Below are 20,530 nucleotides of genomic sequence, written 5' to 3'. Positions count from 1 at the left end.
GCCTCTCTTTCAAAAACCTGTTTCTTCCTATGTACTTACAACGTAAATTGAAACGCGAACAGAAAACAACTGATTGGGATTCCTGTTACGAGTAGTTACATGGAAGTTCGACGTTTAAATGCACCGTAGCCGATTTCTAAGCATTTAGAGCAATCCCAAGTGTATACGTTCTGGAGTCTGAGTTACGCCATTGTTACGGGAATGCAGGCGGAACTGGAAACGCTGTAACGCTTTCTATTAGCTTTCGTTTTCCTTTTCGTGTTTGAAATTATGCTGATAGTAAAGATATGTAGGATTATTTAGCCCAAAAAAAGCTTATTAATGTAGCAAACAAAGACCGAGTTTTTTTTTCTTCGTATATTGCGCCAGAACCACGAAGATAGTACAACATGGGGGATTTCATAGTGTTCTGGTGCACTTTGGCAACTCTTGTGATGAAAAAGGTCGCATAAGTTTTTCAGGTTGAGCTTATGCTTTCTTTTCAACTATGATGTAACCCTCACTCACTAATAAACACCTAACTGTACCGCGTGTAGACTGTCAAAACCTGTGACGTCGTGGGCAGCTCGGTAGTTCCGAAATTTCACGCTGGTGTCGCCACGATTTTGTTGTTTTTGAGTCTTGCTTGCCAAGCATCGGATCACAATACGGGTGACGGATCACAATCCGTCCCCGGTATTGTAATGGTCCTCTAAGGCCATTACGTCCTACCAGTCTAGGACAACCTTACATCTCTCTTTCGCCTCCCCCCCCCCCCCCCGCCTTTTAAACTCCTCTATAGCTCGAGATGACAGTTAATCCGAACGTTGCTCGTGGTTAGCGGAATGTTGTGTATCGGACGTGCAAGCGACTTCACGAGATAAGACACCGAGAGACGAGATGCCAGTATTTGCCTTCTCTGTGGCGGAAGAGGGGGGTGGGGGGTGGTAGTGAAGGGGGCAGTACGTAGTAGAGTAGCCGAGCAGATTAGAGAACGTGGGTTCGATGCACTTCGTATTGCTGCTTTTTGGAATGGGCGAGCAAAAGAGGAAGGCCACGATCAACTTGTTTCTGATTGGCTACGCGCCTCTCTCTCTCTTTCTTTCTCCTCAACTTTGCAGCGGCATCGATGAGAGCGATCGCGGATCGACTTGGACACTCCCTTGGGTAAGTGGCTGTGGTCCTCGTTTTATTTTCATTGGAGTGTGCCGTCGAATGCAAAATACCTTCGCAACGCGTGCTGCACCAATGGACACTTGCACGAGGAGCACTAAATCACTATGCAATTCGATTCGACTCTGGGAATGTTAAATTATTATTCTATTCGACCGGAAAAAAGTAATACTATTTGCGCCCCCCATATAACCGAGTTTAAACCGGTAAAATATTCCTTTCAGGGTACACTTTTCATTAATTTGGCGGAGGGAAGTTGATTACAGGGGGATAAAATTTAATGCCGAAGTGTTTGCTCTCCTTAATCTTGCGTCGAAACTTCTTGCGCCTGTTGTACCTGCACGTCAGTGGGACTTCACTGATATATCCGAGTATATTCCCATATATATATATGGGAATATATACACGCGCACGTTCATCTTCCTTACAATAATATATATATATATATATATATATATATATATATATATATATATATATATATATATATATATTACGCAGCAAAAGTTATCAAAAGGTACCAGGTTGCGAGTCGTCGATCTCTTCATATCGCGATGTAGTTCTTGTTTAGCGGTAAACAATTTGATCCGAGTAGACGCTGTCAAAACCATGATGTCGGGGTGAACTGGTGCAAGAACCTCAACGCGGCATCGCTGCCCGTCTTTTGTTCCTGCGTCTTTTCATAGCTCGCCAAGCTACTTCTCTCACTTAGGTTGTTTCTCCTTTCTTTTAAAGTTTTCTTTCGTTTTTTTTTTATTTCACGGAGGGAAGCGTAATTTGCTGTTACATATCAACTCAATATTCCTCGTTAGTACGCGTCCTTTTAAGGATCTTCGCAAGGCCTTACGATCATATTTCTGGCTGTAATAGGAGATCACATAGAGATTGTACGGCTGTCAGAACGAATAAATGCTTACACACAAAAAAAAAAGAAGGTAGAGAGAACGAGTTCAGCGCTAGACTTGCAACTCACGCCCTTAACAAGGGTGTAAAATATTTTACTCTGTGCACACGGCGGAAGCGTGGATTGAGGAGACAAAAAATTATAATAATATTTTGATAGACCGGTGATAAATCATTGTCCCGCGATAATTCTGGCGAGAGCGGCAAGACGCACTCCCCGCGCCGAATGCTGTGAATAGCACATAATGTTAGTGCGACAAAAGTGTGCATAGGTATACATTTATCAAATATCATGCGTACTGAATGACCGATATGCAAGAATCAGGTTGCTCGCTCGCTCGCTAAAAACCTTTGCTGCCCTACCCACAAGACCGGTACGTACGCACTAAGTTGTTTTACAGCCAGGACGACACACACACACAACGCTTAAAACAATGCAAACACTCGGAATTAGCCGTGGCTAAACCGCTTGAGATGCCGAGCACTTCGCAGCCGGCATCGGGTGACGTCACTTCCTTTTTTTTTCGTTACGCAGAAATTCCAGCAGACGGCGCCACAGTATGTCATCGAGGCTAATGGCTATGCTCCCGGGACTCTTTCCCATTACATTGTGTCGTGCATGGTGTCGTTCGGGTTAGTTCGTTCACGCTCCAGCACACGAGTACGCAAACGGCTGTGGTGGGCTCGTTGCCAGAGAGCTTGATTTTCGACCGCGCGTATGTAGTGGTTGTTTGGCCCGAAGAGTCGACCACGTATGGCGTGGCTCAAACAACTTAACAAAGGACGAACCGGTGAGCGCGGGAGAACTTACCGCTCGTGGCGCTCTCACGTGGTGTGGCGTGCTTTAGCCGCATGCGTTCCCGAAAACGCACCGCGGGCTGGCCGGCCGCTTTGAGAGCGCAATCATTTACGGCGGAAGCGCCCCCCCTGTTGTCGGGCCTCCAAAGAGCGTTTTAACGGCGAGCACCTTAATGGTCTCTCTCTCTCTCTCTCTCTCTCTCCGTAGCGCCAGCCGGCAAACCCCGCGCTCGGCGGGGGTCCGAACTCTTCTACCTCTCGATGCTTGGGTCCCCGAAGTTGCTTCGCTCCCACTCGCCAGGGGTCACTTCCCGTGCGCTTGCTGTCTGTAGTTCACCGGAGCGGAAGTAGAAATGGATTCCCTGCACGACATCGCGGGGGCACGCTTTTACGGCGTCGCGGTGGCCTTTCTGCATAATGAACGATCTGGCATGTATGGGTATACATGCACTATATACTCGCACGTGGCAGTGAATACGAATGGCCCTCGACTGCGCGTTCGGATTCTCCTTGTGCGACGTCTTGGCATGCGGAGCAAACTTCTGCGCTGGGGGCTAATGGATTACGAGGAGCACGCTGCCCGGCTGGCTTGTCGAGAGCGTGTTCGGCCCGAACCCCTATAGTTCTTGAAAGAGGCGGTATCAGTGTTACTCGCGCAAAGCCAACGTTGTGAAACGCTTGCTAGCTGCTATAGAAACAGCCTTGCGTGCTGCAAGGAATGCAGCCGCTCTAAGCCTATATGTACAAGTGCATCGTTCCTTGTATACCTGGCGCGTTATATGGGTCGTTATGCTGCGTATACTCCGGTCGAATGGGATGGGATCCGAATGTGCACAGTATGGAAAACGGTGGCAGCAATATTGCGCAGCGCGCCTCGTTGGTTTTTTTTTTTTTTTTTTTTTTTTGCGCAATTGGCTATATAGGGCGCGTATTCGACTGCGTGACTTGCGGTTTTTTGCCCTGTCTGCTCAGAAAGGGAGGGACGAGAGCCGCAAACCCCGCCCTCCGAGTTATGGACGCCTTGTCGACGACACCGTGTCTGATCGCCAGGTGGTATCTCGACTTTGCGAGTCAAACAACTTGTACGCCCCGACCACTCCTACAACGTTAGTGTACGATTCCTTGCTAGGCCTATCCGTGATTCGGAATCCCCACGTGATCATACAGCTCGTGTGACGTCAGGTAAGGGGAATCTTCACTGTACCTGCGCGATTCCTGTGCTTTCGGTACAGCCTTCGCGCGTACTCATACTACAGCTTCGGCGTCACTTGCGCAGCCGGAGAGAAAGTTCTGCAGCCGTTTCGAACGAAGTAAGAGTCTAATGCGTGTCATTGCATGCGAGGTTGGCGCCAGGTGCCAATTCCGACTTAAACTATGTCGTTCGCCAAGGCTCGGAAAAGACGTATTAAACGGAGATTTCGAAGTGCTCCTGTCTTTCTGAAGAACGCAGTGACAGAGTGCGCCATGCTTCAAGAAAATGTTTACTTTTTTTTCATCAAAAACCGGAACACTTAAGGACAGTTTCCTTGCACTCCAGCATTTGCTGTTCTTAAAAAAAATTTATTGGAACAATTCTGAGAACGCTGTTCTTGCTGTTGTCTTCTTACTCTTTCTTTTTTTCGGAAGACTGAAAAAAAAAAAAAAACGCACCAAAGGGAAGCGTTCGCTTAGCTTGCATTTTATATCTTCTAGCGTGCCAGACCGGTATATGGCGACTGCGCTTATGTTCTATAATTACTCTGTCAGTGGCACCTGGCTTTTGCGCACGCTGGTTATTAATTTGGAAATTGAACTGTGCCGTCGACGTTCTACCTGGGAATGATATCCGCGTAGAATCGCCAAAAGGAAAGGGGAAAAAAAAGAAAGAGCTGTGCTTGTTAAATTGAACGCTACCGGTGTGATTGAACGCGATCGATTTTTCTGGCTTGCTCGTCTAGTGACAACGGCAGTTTAAAAAAAGAAAAGGAGGCCATCAGACGGCCCGCTTGGTTATCTTCTAGTAGTGCTCCTCTGTATGCTACCGTATTACCTAAAGAAGTGTCTCGGTGCATGCTCCCCCCAAGGAAGGTATAACGCTGCCGCTCCTGTACAGCTAAAAATAGTGTTCCTTTACATGCTCCCCTAACGAATATATCCCGTAACGTAACAGGTAAAAAGTATACGTTTATCTGTGTGCTCCCGTATATACGCTCCTGTAGTGTATAAATAGCATTTTTCCTATGCTTCCTATGCATGCCACACTAAGTGAGCACATATGGAAACATATCGACTTCCTATATATATATATATATATATATATATATATATATATATATAGTGTTTCAGCTAACTTCAGCTAGTCAGAAATTAAGAATATGCTGATGTACTCTAAGACGACACGACCAAATGCACGTTGCTCACTTTTGTATGTAGCGTGTCGCGCGATTTCTTTTATTTTGCTGAATTAAATAATCAGTCAATATTAATTAACCAACATCTGAAGCAACGAAGCTAGGAAAAAAATTCCAATTAGAAAGTTGCAGAGCGGTTTGCAAAATGTCCGAATAAAATCTTTCTGTATTTCTGTCTATTAAATATTAGTGTTTTTCAGCTTACTACGGATGCCCGCAAAATACAAAGAAAAAAAAAGAAAACACCACGTGACATGCCTGCTTGCGCGTCGTGATCGCTGTTCGAAAGCCCGTGCCCCTTGCCTGTGAGAAGCTGGCTTTTCCGCAAAGTTAATACGTTTAATGGCTAACTGCGCTTTACAGGCAAAATTTCGCTAGCAGCACGAAATCATCGCAGAATTCAGCACAAAATCGTCCTAATATTGTTAGATTGGACAGACACAAATGCTAAGAACCGTGTTTGTTCCCGCACAGCCAGCGATACATTCGATTTGATTGGAATATTCGTATTCAACCGAATATTCGGACATTTTCGAATATCGATTTCTGGAATCGAATACGAATATTAAATATATAATATTCGGTAACTTAGCGCTACAAAATAAACCCATACGGGTTCCTTATATTAGGGTGCGCTCCTCTACGAAAAAAAAAATTTACGCACAGTGAACTCCAGTTGACATAGATGTCACTATACAGGTGTTGTCTGTTGTAATAGCCCGTGACCCAAGTTGGCGTCAAAGAGTTTCATTGAGGAGCGGAACATTAGCGGGAACGGCCCGCATTCTTAAACTGCACTGTCTGCACACTGCACACTGGGTTGAACTCGTCAAGAATGCTCCTCCGTCAAACGCACACGCACGCAGGCCCTGATCGGACGCTAGGTGACAACACGCTGCTATTGGCCGCGCTCAGCAAACTTGCTTGAACTCGTCAATAGTTCTCCGCATTGAAACAACATACGCAGGGCACTGCAAATGTACACCAGCGCTGTGTCGACGACACCGCGTATCTGCTCGTCAGTTGGTGTCTCGAGTCTATAGCAACTTGCGCACACACTGCAGCAATTTACAACTTATAGGGACGCTAAAGCGAAACAATAAATCAGTTTAGACTTATAAAGTATTGTTTGAGAACCCTGCAAGCAGTCACTTCAAAATAATAGTTTATTAGATGAGAAAGTGAAGGTCGAAGTATCAGTATTTGGATTTCGCGCCGAAACCTCGACGCCGGTACGTCAGTGTGACGTCAGGGATACCAAAGTATGTTCTCGCATTTGGGCCACATTGGCTGAGTAAAGTTTGCCGAAACTTGCCATGTTGAATATTTGGTTCCTTTAGAACACAATCTAGTCAATCTGTACCGCTATATAATTAAGCAGAGCCTAGAAGATGCCCTCAAATTCCACGACGTCACAACGACCAGGCGCCCGTCTTTCGTTCTTGTGCTTTTTCTGGCTAACCAAGCGTCTGATCGTGGTAAGAGTGGTGTTTTCGTTGTCGTAGAAAGGTAATTTACTCATGCAGAAGAAATCGTTTTTTCTCTTTGGTGTCCCTTTAACTTTTCCAAAAAAGAAGAAAAAGAAAAACGCGCCCGACTCGCCGCTCAACGATTCACGCACGCCCAGGGCTAGCTGATCGGACGGTGGGTGGCGGCATGCTGCTCAACGGCGTCATTGGCCGCGGGGTGTCCTCCTCCTCGTCCGGCGGCGCGGTGGCGGGCGGCAAGACGTCCCTGCTCGAGCACCGCGTCACGCTGCTCTCGTCATTCGCGCTGCTCACCTACTTCCTGTGGATGGACGTGGCCCTCTACCACCGCATACAGAGCCTGCAGCTGGCCGGACCGACGCCGGCGCCGGCGCCGTCCCGGCTGTTCTCGCCCTTCACGGGCCTCTCGGTCAAGATGATGATGCTCGACCAGGTCAACAACTACATCCACGCGCCGCTCGCCAACCTCTTCGACCGGGTGAGCGCGCCTGTGCGCGAACTTTGCCTGCTAGAGAGAGAAAAGAAGGAAAAAGGCCTAGGCCGTCTCACCATACCGTAGAATAATTTAGACCCTTAAAAGTGAATGAGGGTTTAAATCGATCTATAACTCGCACCTTTACACTCTTTTGAATAAGGGTGTAAATTGGTATATAACTCACACCCTTACATCCAAAAAAGGTGTAAGGATGCGAGTTATAGACCGATTTACACCGTTATTCACTTTTGAGGGTGTAAATTGCTTTACGCTGTGCAGTGCCGCCAGTCAAGCACGCTCTTTCTGTCCGTGTCGATCTTCCTTCTTCCGCTTATCCTTTGCTCCGCAGACATTGTCAGCTATGCACCAGCTAGACCGAAATCTTAGTAATACTTTATTAAAAACACAGACTGTTTTCGGTTGCCGCCGTATATATATGTTGCCGAGCACAAGACCGTGTAGCTGTTCCGGCGGCCGCATTCATAATAGCCACTATATAGGTGCTAATGATTTGTTGCTGCTGCCGACGCCTTATGTACCATCAACTAAGTCGCACTGCACTGAGCGTGTCGTTTGAATAATGGCGTCACGCGCTCTGGCTGACCTCAGCGTCGCGAGAGGGCGCCACCGGCGCTGCTGTTGACGCAGGAGGAAGGAAACTCAGGAGAGGCCGTGACGTCACTCTTTGTGAAGCTAAAGTGAAGCCGGAAGTTGGCGTTGCTCATGGCGTTGCTCCGCCTATCGGGCCAGCTGTCCTCTCTTGTTTACATTTCTCGCGAAACCACGCCGCGCTGCGCGCAACGGTGCTGCTCGGACCCGCGCGCTCCGCAGCAATACTAAACAATCGTTAGCACGTTAGCATGATTCCGCCAAAGAGGGCAACATTTTCCGCGGATATTCCTTCGTCCGTTGTCATTGCCGTGGCGCGGTACATTGCGTACAGCGTTGCATGCGCGTTCATTTCACGAACTTTAGTTCCTCCTGTCCCACCTGGCCACAGCAACATCCGGGAGAGCACGGTCCAGATAACGCAGCGCAACAAAACATGGAGACCAACGCAAACCTGCCCGCACGGCGCCTTTGCCACGGTACGAAACCTACGGAGCAACACGTGTGAGCGCACAGAACCAAAACAGAGCCGCCATTGTGGCCCGAAAGGCGTGGCCGCTACGGCAAATAAATTAAAAAATCAGCAAAAAAGAGGAGAACCTACTACGTCACTTCCTCCACGCTTTTCTCCTAGCGCGCGGAGGGGGTAGGGCCTCTCCGCAGTTTCCTTCCTCCATGGCGCCTACGTCTCCGGTATTTCGGTACTCCCTGTAAAATGGTAGTGCGTATACGCGGACAGGCTAAACTCTCTAACATCTCTTTGCCGACCTCCACACGAATCGTTGTTTATTTGCTCATCCCTCGGAAAGTAACTCCATTTTTACTCCTTCCATCCTTCGCACGCCGCATCTCGCCAAGCGGAGAAGCAAAATATCGTCTCTTCGTTTTTCTTTCCTTCTTTCTTTTTCTTTTTGACGTCGCGATAACCGAAACGAGCTGTAGCTCGGATGAAACGATGCGCGAGCCCTCGCCTCGCCGTATATCCTCGAGGGATTGGAATAACCCCCCGCTCGTCGCAGGTGACCCGATTCACGGAGGTGTTCTACTTCATTACGCCCAACATGATCAGCGTGGCGGGCGTGGTGAGCGCGCTGGCTGCCGCCAAGGTGGTGACGGCCGAGAGTCTGGCCATGCAGCGGCTCTCCGTGCTCCTCATGACGCTGCGAACCTTCCTGGACGCCTTCGACGGACAGGTGCGTGCGTGCGTGTGCGTGTGTGTGTGTGTACCTCGTTGCCCTTTGCCCCAGTTTCATCTTCCTTGGCTTTCTCCTTATGCCACATATTTTATGGTTCTGTGAGGTTCGCATTGCAAGGTGACCACGGTGTTGAGCCTTCTTTGGCCGCCTACGGCAGCGGGAAGACAGGGAGCGCCGGCGACTCTTTTTTGTGGGAGCACCTAACTGATTGCGCCTCTTTATTGCTTAGAATGTGGAGTCTAATGTGGAACAAATAGTTACGCCCTCGTAAGGGAGTTCTCTTGATATACTGTGAGTGTGATCGACTGCATCCGGCTTATCCGCTTGGGTAAAACATTTTCTCAACGACGTAGTCACCACGAATATATTCTTGCAATCGCACCGCCATAATATGTGCGCCACGAGCGCTTTCTGCTGCTCGCGTCTGCCTTTCGAAAAGTTCGAGAACGCCCGCCATGTCCGACGGTACGCTCAGGGATAGTGTTCGTAGGATATTTTAACCGTGGCTGGAATTTGTTGATTGTAGGGAAGTAAGGTGCGGTAAAGGCCCATTGTTGGGCTATGTTTGTATTCATTCTGACTTGATTCGCCATCATTGTCAACATTAACACCATCTCAATCAATTGCTGCAGAAGCGGCGCACTAATTCTCCTACTGTAGAGGACGAAGGCTGCGATCTCCGATTGCCCTTGTCTTGCGTTAACCAACATCATCATACGCCTGCGCTTTCACAATCTCATCATGTATATTACCTAATTCCTGATTTCACCGCCTAATATTTATGGTTAATGAGCGCAAATTAGAAGCCGAGGACCGTGGTAAAAAAAGAGTATAGGTTACAAGTCTATTAGGAGCAGCTACGCTATGTTTTCTCATGCCGGCTGCCGTAGAGTAAACAGAGCAAGCGTCTCCGGCACAGGTCTGATCGGCCATGCTACAGTGCCTCTTTCCGAATCTCTAAAACTGTCTTGGTTAGATTAGGTTAGGTTACGAACCTCCGTCGATCGCGCAGGTTGCCCGTTCCCGCATGGGCATCGTGCGGCTCATGTCCATGCGCCAGACGTCGGGCTACATGGTGGACGGCGTGGCCGACACCATCGGCTTCACCGCCTTCCTGGTCGGCTGCTTCCTGCACCTGCGCCGCCGGCTTCTCTCGTCCAAGCACTACCTGCCCATGGTGCAGGTCGAGGCCGTCGACAAGTCCCTGCCCAACGGTAGGCGGCGCATTGGCGCGCACGCTGCTGCCACCACGCGGTGTACAGTCGGAGCTCGTTATAACGAAACGGGATGTAACGAAATAAGTGAAATTCCTCTTGAAACCCCATAGATGTTCATATTGCAGTGTATTCAGTAATGGATATAACGAAGTAATCGATATAACGAAGTAATTGTGGCTTTCCTTCAACTTCGTTATAACGAGGTTTTACTGTACACCGAAAAGTTGAAAACAAAGCGAGAGCATCTTGCCGCCGCGGCCTAGCTGGTTATGGCGTTTAGAAGTTCTGAAAGTTATGCTAGATGTTACGGGTGTATTTCTAAAGTATCATTCCTGGTGTAATGGTGCCACATAACATAAACGGTGTAAAAAAAGAGAGATTGGCAGTTTCGCCCGAAGCATGAAGCTCCGACAGCAACAGCGAGGTTTAACAGTGCGCTTGGACTCGTCGGGTTGGTGTTCTAACTGTAGGGGGGTGCCACGTGTTGATGCGGCGTAGCACGCAAAACAACTGCTGCAGGGCAGGTGAAACATCCCCCTGGCAGCTACCAGGCGTCTCACAACGCTCAAGTGAAGAGGAGCACCGCCAAGGGGCGTTGCCGGCATCGGACCTCGTTGAATGTACGAGATGAGACCAACGGGAAATGTGCCGAGACTCGGCTTATTTCGTGTGTTTTCTGGTCATTCAAGCCTGGCTGAAACGCGAGTCTGGTGGTGACTTGTTACCACATGTTGTACTGTATATTATACCTGTAAAGCTTTAGTTATCAGTAGGCGCTCATCTCCATTCTGTCTGCTTAATTATATTTTTCGTTTATTTTCCGTGGCGCCGTTACACCGAGAATGGCTGCGGTGTTCTGCCGCTGAGCGCCATGTCGCGGGTTCGATTCTCAACGGCTACCGTCCCATTCCTTTGTGGATGCATGCAAAAAACGCTCAGGCCGCCCAGCTTTGAATGCGTGCTTATGCATTAAACAATGCCTGATGGTCAACACTGGCTCGGAGCCCTATTTTGCGGCATATCTCATAGCCAGAATGTGGACATAACATTACCTAGCTCTTTATTATGTTGGGTGCATGGAAGCATTTAAGCACACTCTGAAAGCAGTTGACACCCTTTGTGGCCTGTCTTTGTCCCACAGCAATAACCGTCGTCTTGCTGGCATTTACTTTCTTGAAAACTCGGCGCTTGCTACTTTCATAGCTGTCAAGATTGCCATGTCACGCCGACCGCGCTCATACCGTTAGTAACGTGGAAATACTGGGTCCACAACGTTAAATAAAATAACTGCGCGCAAGACAGATGGCGATTATTGTTGCGGGCAAAGATACGGCCCGAAGGAGATATACTCCAAATAAGTGGTTCTGCGCAACTACCGTATACTTGTACGCGTATAACTCGCCGTTTTCTTTTCTTTCCTTTTTTTTATTTTATTCATTTTAATGCTAAGCTGGCAAAGCGCACTGTGTTGTCTTCGAAACCATTCTTTAAATCTGAACCGATTTTCGTTTCCCGCACAAGCCGCACTTCGCCACAGCGCTTTACCACTTCAATTAGCGGTAAACTCGGCCACCGAGCGACTAAGCCTTACAGGAAAACCAGCTTCTGGGTGTTCAAGAGCGAACGCTGATAGATATGCGCACGCGTGCGAAGGAGGCACGATTCACTAGTGAACAAAGCTGCTGGGAACGAAATAGGTGACACTAGCGTTTCTTTCCTTTGCTTTGCTCAATAGAAATAGCTGATGCCTTAGGGCAGCTCCGCCGCCGCGATGCGTATTCGCAAGGCTTAAATCGCCACGAGCGCGCAACCTCTTAGGCGCTGCGTGACCTCCGGAACCCGCTATGCCTCGAGGCATATAATCGCCAAGCGCCACAGCTTTATAAGCGTAGCGACCGCATCGCCGTAGGAGATCGCACGTCGCGCCATACTAGGGCGTTCCGGTTGCATCCTTGGTCGTCAATGCCACGTCACTGGCTAAGCTGTTCTGCTGGCTCAGCACGAGGTCGCGGGGTTCGATTCCCGGCCGCGGCGACTGCATTATTGATGGCGGCGAAATGAAAAGAAAGTAATAGTAATAATATGGGCGCACTGTAAAGAATCTCGGGTGCTTAAACCTTCAGGGCCCCCTCCACTACGCGGTGTTTCTAGTGACCCTATAGTGCGTTGCTTTGGGACGTTTAACACCACGAATCAATCAGTATAGCATCATAATATTCGAAGCGCAGTTAAAAGCAACTGTAAATAAGTTTAGAATTGGTAAGCATTCTTCAAAACGTCGCCTTCATTTATTTGGTGGGACAGGCAGGATTATACTAATGGAAAAAATAAAGGTCAGAGCTTGTTCCTTTCTCTCTCTCTGAATTTTTTTAACATTTTGCGCGAAAATCGGAGCGCCCAACGTCAGTGTCGGTGTTCCGACATGAATTTCAATTTATTTTCGGATGTTTGGCTTATTTGTGTGCACGGAATGTGGTGTAGTTCCTTATCTTTTATTGACAAAATGTTAATCAGTCTCGAGAAGACTCTGTCTAAATTCATGACGTCACGGGCCAGTTAGTGCAGAAATTTTGAGATGGCGTTGCCAGCTCTTTGTATTTTTTTTTTCCTTTACGGGTTTACAAACTCTCCGTATGTGAAGAGACTGATGTGTTCGGTGTCCCAGAAACGTAATTTACGTATTCAAGTGTTAGCTCAGTGTTCCCTTTTAGTCCGCCTTTAATACCTTTATTTCCTGAGTTGTTTTTAGTCACGAAAGCACAGTTAGTGTCCAACGATCATGGAACTAGATTTCGGAAATCAATAGCGGTTGGCTTTACTGGTTCATGTGTCTCACTCCACAGGTGGTTCATCTTTCTCTGTGGTCCAGCACCCGATGAAGAAGGTCATGGTTGTGGTGCTCTGCTTTGGTGCCCAGATGGCCATCAGCTGCTTCTTCTGGGACCGCTACATCAACGAATACCACATACTCCTGGAGACGCCCGGCTCCAGGAAAGAGGTGCGTCATCAATGCAAAGGAATAACGGAGCTGGGAGAGGGAGAACCGGAGCCACTGCTCAGTTTTGTCGGTGCAGAGATGCTGGAGTCTCTCAGACTTTGGGGAGGGGGGGAGATCCGCGAATGGCACTGTGGAGGAGCTCTGTCGTCTTGCCTCTCCCCTATCGTGTCTTTGGTGGGCTATTGAAATATGTTTATTGAAACAATTCTCCACTCTCGTCGTGTGCAGGGCCAATGTTTAGAGTATCTGCACATGCTAGAGGTTGAGGGGTCAAAACTTCGGAGATGGAGTACATAGCCTGTTGTATATATTGGTGAGTCCCTTAAAAAGTGTCTGGTGAAATCCTAAAGCCTGTGATCAACCAAGTTGCAAGGGAACTTGGAAATACAGGTGTGCACACTTGGTATTGAACAGAGCCTTTGGTGTCATATCCCATTCAGGGTGTTGCCAGAGATTATAATGATAAAGTATTTATGAAAAATACTTACAATCACGAGAGTTGAAGTGTCATGGTGAAGCTTTGCAAGAGTTCTGTAGACCCAATGTAAATGGGCGAAATACCAGTGAATATAATGAAATGAAATTATGAACCTTGTAATCAGATTAACAAAGCTGCAAGCTTAGAAGTGTTTAATTACAGTTGCAAATCCTCACTGACCTTTTGCCCGACGCTCTTCTTCATGTATGTATACAAGGAGTTTCTATATATAGATTTCCCAATAGATGTTCTTTGCATGACACCTGCCGACCTACCCAAGCCTTCTCATGTGACAGTACACACACACGCACATTGCCATAAATAAGTGGCTTCATAGACTTGGCGCAGCCAAGTAAGGGTGACAGATCAACCCCCAGCATTCACTGTGACTGCCACTGGTACTAGCTATTCTTACAAATGTCTGTCCCTTTCCCCATACCCTATGCTCATTTGACTTGCAACTCTTCCACCAGGTTGGTTGTAGACCTCATCTCCAAATTAACAAATAGAAGAGATTGATAGTCAGTAGAGTGCACGTGGTAGGAGTGTATTAACTGTCAAGTGTATTCAGCACCACAGAGTTATCCGTCTCTTGTGCTCTGTTGATCTTGGTAAAGTGCAGGGACATGCTGTAGCTTCTACACTTAAAAGGCATACTATGTGTGACACAGCAAAGTACATTGTTGAGGTGCCAGTGCCTGAAGAATGAAAAAGTGTTTCTTCTTTCAGCGTTTATCAGAGGTAAGTTCTACAGCATTATGCGTAAGTAAACAACACTGGCTTGTAGCTCTGCAACAAGGAGCTGAGTTTATCTTGTTTTGACAAGAAACCTTATTTCGCACTTTTCCTTACCGCTAGTTAGCAACTGATGGTTATTCAAAGCAGAATACACCAGTTCTCCCATGCTTAAAAAAAGCCAGGCAGTGTCACGCATGGTCACTCGTTAAGAGGGAGGGCACCTGGAAATGCCCGGTGTTGGCGGCTTCCTTTTTGCCACGAAATGGCTCAGCAGCTGTACATCTCAGTCATTTGCATTAGGCAAAACTCTTCATATTTGTCTCTTCGTGCTTCATACTTGTCATCCTGTCACTTGCTGGTGACGCATCAGTATAATTGAAAACCCCACAGTTGTATTCAAGCATGCTGAGGGTGCTATTCTGGATACTCAAATTTTGCTACTTTGTCCAACTCCACCTTCTTTGCATTCTTAGCCAATCAGAGGCATTGGTGAAACCACAGGGACCACCTCCACTCCCTGTTCCACCTTGGTGCCACTCCTGGTCGGAGAAAATGTAGCCAGGTAATTCCGAACCAATCAGAGCTTACAAGATGGCACATTTAACAAAATGGGAGAATTTGACAGTGTTTGGAATAGCACCCATGAAATTTTAAGCAGAGCTTTCCATTCATTGTGTGCTACTGCTGACTTAGGTATTAGCCAATCAATGTGCCCTGGAAATCATATGCCCGCAAAGGTGATAGATTGGGAATAGTGCCCCAAAGTGTCCACCTCAAGGGAGACAGTTGCGGTGTCTGCTGCAGGGAATTCTCCCCCATTAACTCTTAACTTCATTAGCACTGTACGATACGCCATGCATATGATTTGTGGTTGCTTCGATCGCCGTCTTCAGAGAGAGAGAGAGAAAGAAAAAAAAGCTCTGCTGCTTTTCTTTGTTGTCGTTCTTTTTTGGCTTACAGGTTGCTCAAACAGAGGTGCTGCGTTCTTCCATGATGTGGATCATTATGTGGTTCTGGCGCATCGCCAATGCTCACGCACTCATGCAAATGTTCCTCTTTGCAATCTTCATTAATCGCATGTGGGTGAGTGTCATATACCAAAGGAAATTATAAGCACTGATAGGGCTCATTATGTGTTTGCGATCCTTCAATTTGCGAGCTCGTTGAAACTGATGTCAGGCACAAAGCTCCTGGTTCAGACCATGCTTGGTAGCGGTGTGCGTCATATCTCACTGACTCCTCAAGTGCCTTTTGCACGCATTCTCGCATGCCAACTCAGGGGCACAAATGCCACTTGGGAAACACTGTACCATGTCTGTTTAACTGTAATGAGTACGCTGTGAATCGGAGGGACTTTTGACGGTTGAGAAGATAATAATAAGATAGTAATGCCACTAATGGACAGCGAGATAGCCTTAAAGATGCACCTACGACCTCTTCAAATTGCTGGCTGTCCTGGTTTCACACCATAATGATTCTGGGCTGCTGCTGGTTTCTTGAGCTACGAAAAGCTACATCCTGACATCATGTATAGTTGTCTGTCAGCATAACATATCACCACATGCTTAGTATTTATTATTTTTAATGTAGAAAAATGGAAAGTTATAGGCCTCTCCAGGGTTGTCTTTAGGGTGACACACTGCGCATATTTCCAATGATTTTCCAATGAACACTGCGATGAACCCACGGCATGCCTGTATCCACTCGGAAGCACCATGCATGATAAAGAGAGAGGGACTTATTGTATGGGAAAAGCTTAAATGTTGGGCTGAACTAGTGTTGCGCGGACAGCTAACCAACATTAGGGCAAGTTGCCTTTAGGATAAGGGAGCAAAAGAAATTTAGAGCAAGGAACTTAAGTGCCGCAAATCTAGTTCGCTCCTCAGAAATCAACTAACAGTGCACAAGAAATATAGCGAGTGCAAGAGGTACTGGGGTTGATGCCCAGCACGTCGACGAGATTATTACACAAGTGAAGTACTAATTATGCACAAGTCTATTTACAAGGTGCATTTAAAAATGAATTGTAACTAACCAATCTAGCTGATAGCTTGCATGCGTGTCCATTCACGTGTCTTTGTCACGATGACTTTCCAGCCTTCTTAAATGAATGCACATATTAATATTCTTGTGATGAATATCAGAGTAACAAAGGTATCTTCATGTTGGATTCACCTTCGTTATAGCAAGGTTTTACTGCACCGTTTTGTTTTTTACTATATATTCAAAATCATTATTTTACTAGCGCATATTTCAGCTTCCTCCGTGAAAACTTGGTGATACTTTTGTGTGAATCTTACAGGAGTTCCTGTTGTGGATTCAATACATTGGGTTTGCAGTGCTTGGGACTCTGGTGGTCTTCACAGAATTTCATCTGAGGACTGTAAGTGCACCAGTGGGATGGATAAAAGAAGGCTGTGGTTTGTCATAGGAAATATGATTTGACAACATAATGTGATTCATGCATTCAGCTTTTGTTACTGTCATAGGAGGCTTTCTTTCTGTAGTACCTTACAGCTCAAATCTGCATTTACTTAACAATACATGTACTAACAATGTTACAATTGCTCTATTACATCATAAATAATGACTTACTAAAGGTAACAGTATAACCTTAGCAGCCCTTAAAAAATATACCTCCTGCAATATAGTTTACAGATATGGCATCTTTTTTCCCCCTTGTCTTTTACAAATGCGGTGACAATGAGTCATACACATACAAACAGCCAGTGCTTTGACCTGGAGATCAGATTTCGGTGACTTGTGCTCACTGCTATCGTTGGGCTTTTAGTGTTGTATTTTTTGCTGGGCGGAAGTTCACCCACTAAAGAGTTAAATTTTGAACTAAATCTTTTGGCAGTTCTATTCTTTACCGTCACCACAATGCGACAATATCTTTGCAGACCTTTTCGTTATTCTTGCATTTATGCTAAGATTCTTGCTGTTTTGTAAATTAGGTTGCATATTACACTTTGCACAGTGCATTGATGGGATGCATTACTGATGAGTTAAGTACATATATAGTATATATACTCATGCTGCAAGCTTGATCTTAAGTTACATAGCACTCACACAAAAGAAAGATTGTGTATGCATGCCTTACCTGTCAGTAAATGACATAAACACAGGTTTCATTGAGTAAATGGCCACTTCTTTTGTTTCTGTAGTAGCAACAGTTGATAGATGTCTTACAAGATAGAAAGATGAGTCAGTTGTTAGGACTTGAATGTTCTTTTACTGTTTCATATGCCTAACAAGAAACACTTAAAGAATGGTGCAATACATCCATTTAATTTGGACAGTTTTGGAACAGGCGCTCATATGATATGCAATTATGGAAGGTAGACCACATGAAACTGCATTTAGAAAGTTAAAGTCTACAGGAGTCAGTGTCTTCCCATGCTCTAAGCATGCTCCAGATGAAGCTTGCACTAGGCCGACACTCAACTTGGCCCATGCATTCAACTTAGACACTTGATTAAGCAGAAAAAGAAATGCAAACGTCTTCTGCAAGTGTTTATGTTGATCAAATACTGATCGCACTAGCATTATTGTTCTGATGGTGCATCAACAGTTATCAATCTGTCCGAGGAAGATCTTCAAATGGTGCAAACGATTTCAAAGATGTTCGCTGCTAAACACACTGATGGCAAAAAAACTCATTACGGTGCGTAATGGCTCAGCACTTATGGTGTTTTGCTGTTGAGTGTAAAGTCGTGGTCTTGATTCCCAGCAGTTGCAGGTGCGAAATGCAAGAATTCACGCACATCTTAACTTCACAAAGCCCACTCCCACCGTGTCAGTATGTCGAGTTCGATGCCTCAAAATTTCGATGTAAGGGCAATGAACTTGACACAAAGCTTGTAGTAGTAGCGTTTCTGGTACACCGAGGCAAGATTTCAACTGTGAATACTTGCAGCAGACCAATTACTGATGAATGATTACCATACTGTAATTAAGTTCTAACCATTTGTTAGCGGCTTCTTTCTGTATGAATATATTCTCCATTGCCAGAAATAATGTTGAACAAGCTCTCTTAATTTTCCTCCATGTGGAATGGTGTTTAGGCTTCTCGGGTTAAATTATAGGAATGCATTAAGAGTCCCATGTGGTCAGAGATACAGTATCTGTTACCCACAACCATAAAATTTAGCCATGTGTTGATTTGAAAGGTTACACATCAAATAATGAATGAATGAATGTATGAATGAATGAATGAATGAATAAGTGAATAAATAAATAAATAAAATTTTTACAGATCCGGAGCTACCTCTTATGAAAAAGCAGGCAGAAGCATTCAAGAGGAGAGGCAGTTCAATACAAAGGCCTAAGTCACCATTCACCCAGCTGCATTCCACAACACATTTGCAGCAGACAGGATGAGAGGCAGCCGTCTTTTTTTGCCTGAATGTTTCTGCACTTTCTTTGCATTCTTTCTTTTCGGTGGTGCCTATATTTTTATGCTGCAAGGAGCAGTGTTAGTTTGGTGCTGCGCTCGGACATGTTGCATGGAAGCCCAGCGTTGGAGTGACATTTCCAAGACCTGCCCGATGGCGGAACCCCACCCCTCCATGCCACATTGGACTTCTTCTTTCACCGTTTTGTGTAATTTCATCTAACTTGGTGCCACTGTCCTGCATCGGCAGTATTTGTGGAGTGGTGGTTTCGGTTCGCTTGCTAGTCGTCCCATACTGCAGCGCTGTATCTCTGCTCTGTTCTGAACATTTCTTTTTTCCCTGTTTCTTCACGCACTGTAACATTCCAATCTCATCTGACTTCGTTCTTCCCACCCTAAAGCATCCGTATTGACATATTTTCTCATATCTACACTGGTATTCGATAAAGATAAAGAGAAAAAAAGAAGAAAAAACAAACTATGCGACTGTAAGAATGCCTTGACCAGAACCGAGCACTGCTACACCACGTACGGGATCTTGTACAAAGTTGCGCATCCTCTGTTCTCTTGTTTTCATCGCAAACTTGTCAATTCTCTTGCCACGAATGCATTAACTATTTCTGAGGTTGGTGTGACACTTCAGTTCGCCGGTAGGGTGAACGCAGGCATTGCATTAGAGCAAGCTCTGTTGTTGGACTGCTAAATTCGGAACCACCGAAAATTCTTCGCGGTGCCTTTGTGAATGTTTTTAATGGCCTGATGGAAGGTATCCCTTTATTTATTTATTTTTTTCAGTCTATAGCTCTGTCCCGGCATGGCGGTGGGGACGATTTGTGCCTTCAGGCGCGCGGGCTTGACGTGACTGGCTCCTGCGATAGTGCAGTGGCAGGGAATACATATCTGACCTTGTGGTGTCGTGCATATCGGGATAGTTGAGTGAAATGTGCCGACACCACGTGCCAAATTTTCTGTGTTCCTATACCCGATTCTGTGGCAGCTAGGGAGCAGGGTGGATCACTCGCACGTGCGCGTGAGCATGAGACGTGGGGTGAGAGCGGAGGCGGCAAAAAATTGTCGAAATTTTTAGGTACGTGCAGCGAGCTGTACCACGTCTTACAAATTGAGTGACGGCGGCGGCTAAAATTCTAACCGGTGCAATACCCCAGCTAGCTTAGTGTTTTTCTTGTTACTTCTAGTCCATTTGCACAGCTTAGTTTTCATCACTGGTGAACAAACATGAAAATTTGCACAGCTACGGTGTAATGAAAGACATTGCGACGCGAAGACTATGCAGTTATCATAGGGCAGTGTTCATTGTGATACCATGTGAATCTGCATCAAAGTAGAGTGTTACGTGTACAATGTGTGTAGATATGGAACAATTTATTTATAGTTGTTAGGCTCCCCAAGTGTGGGCATGTGTGCTGAATGCAACGTTTATGTGCGTCCCCCCTTCTCGTGTGCTAAGCACAGGGGATGCTTTGAACAAACGTTGCTGGTTCTTGGGCGTTGTAACGCAGGGCCTTGACAATGAATGCGTGTTGTTGCGCCATGTTGTGCCATGTGGTTTAGGCAAATGCTTCTTTTATTGAGTAAGAGATCAAAGTAGTATGTTTAACCGGTGACATGATTGTACAAATAGATGTGCGAGTGAACGTTTGTAGTTGTTTATAAATAAAGATGTATTTTTTTA

General features: G+C 46.2%; 1 protein-coding gene across 5 annotated transcripts in view; it reads left to right on the top strand.

Annotated features, from left to right (window-relative positions):
* Cpes (Ceramide phosphoethanolamine synthase) overlaps window positions 1-20,530 on the top strand; it is a 93,775-nt gene extending 73,245 nt beyond the window's left edge. For 4 of the 5 annotated variants that reach the window (XM_072285296.1, XM_050167847.3, XM_055064232.1 and 1 more), the window contains exons 2-9: window positions 1,101-1,146; window positions 6,871-7,208; window positions 8,834-9,007; window positions 10,023-10,224; window positions 13,071-13,225; window positions 15,402-15,524; window positions 16,744-16,824; window positions 18,700-20,530. In XM_072285296.1, coding sequence (XP_072141397.1) covers window positions 6,900-7,208; window positions 8,834-9,007; window positions 10,023-10,224; window positions 13,071-13,225; window positions 15,402-15,524; window positions 16,744-16,824; window positions 18,700-18,720 — 1,065 coding nt within the window. In that variant the 5' untranslated portion in view covers window positions 1,101-1,146; window positions 6,871-6,899 and the 3' untranslated portion in view covers window positions 18,721-20,530. The remainder of the gene's footprint in view (window positions 1-1,100; window positions 1,147-6,870; window positions 7,209-8,833; window positions 9,008-10,022; window positions 10,225-13,070; window positions 13,226-15,401; window positions 15,525-16,743; window positions 16,825-18,699) is intronic. The other variant, XM_055064233.2, reaches the window with a different exon arrangement.

This window comes from Dermacentor andersoni, chromosome 11, assembly GCF_023375885.2.
Source record: "Dermacentor andersoni chromosome 11, qqDerAnde1_hic_scaffold, whole genome shotgun sequence".
In the NCBI taxonomy this organism is placed as follows: Eukaryota; Metazoa; Arthropoda; class Arachnida; order Ixodida; family Ixodidae; genus Dermacentor; species Dermacentor andersoni.
Note: the sequence above shows the minus strand (reverse complement) of the source record. Positions and strands in the feature narration are given on the sequence as shown.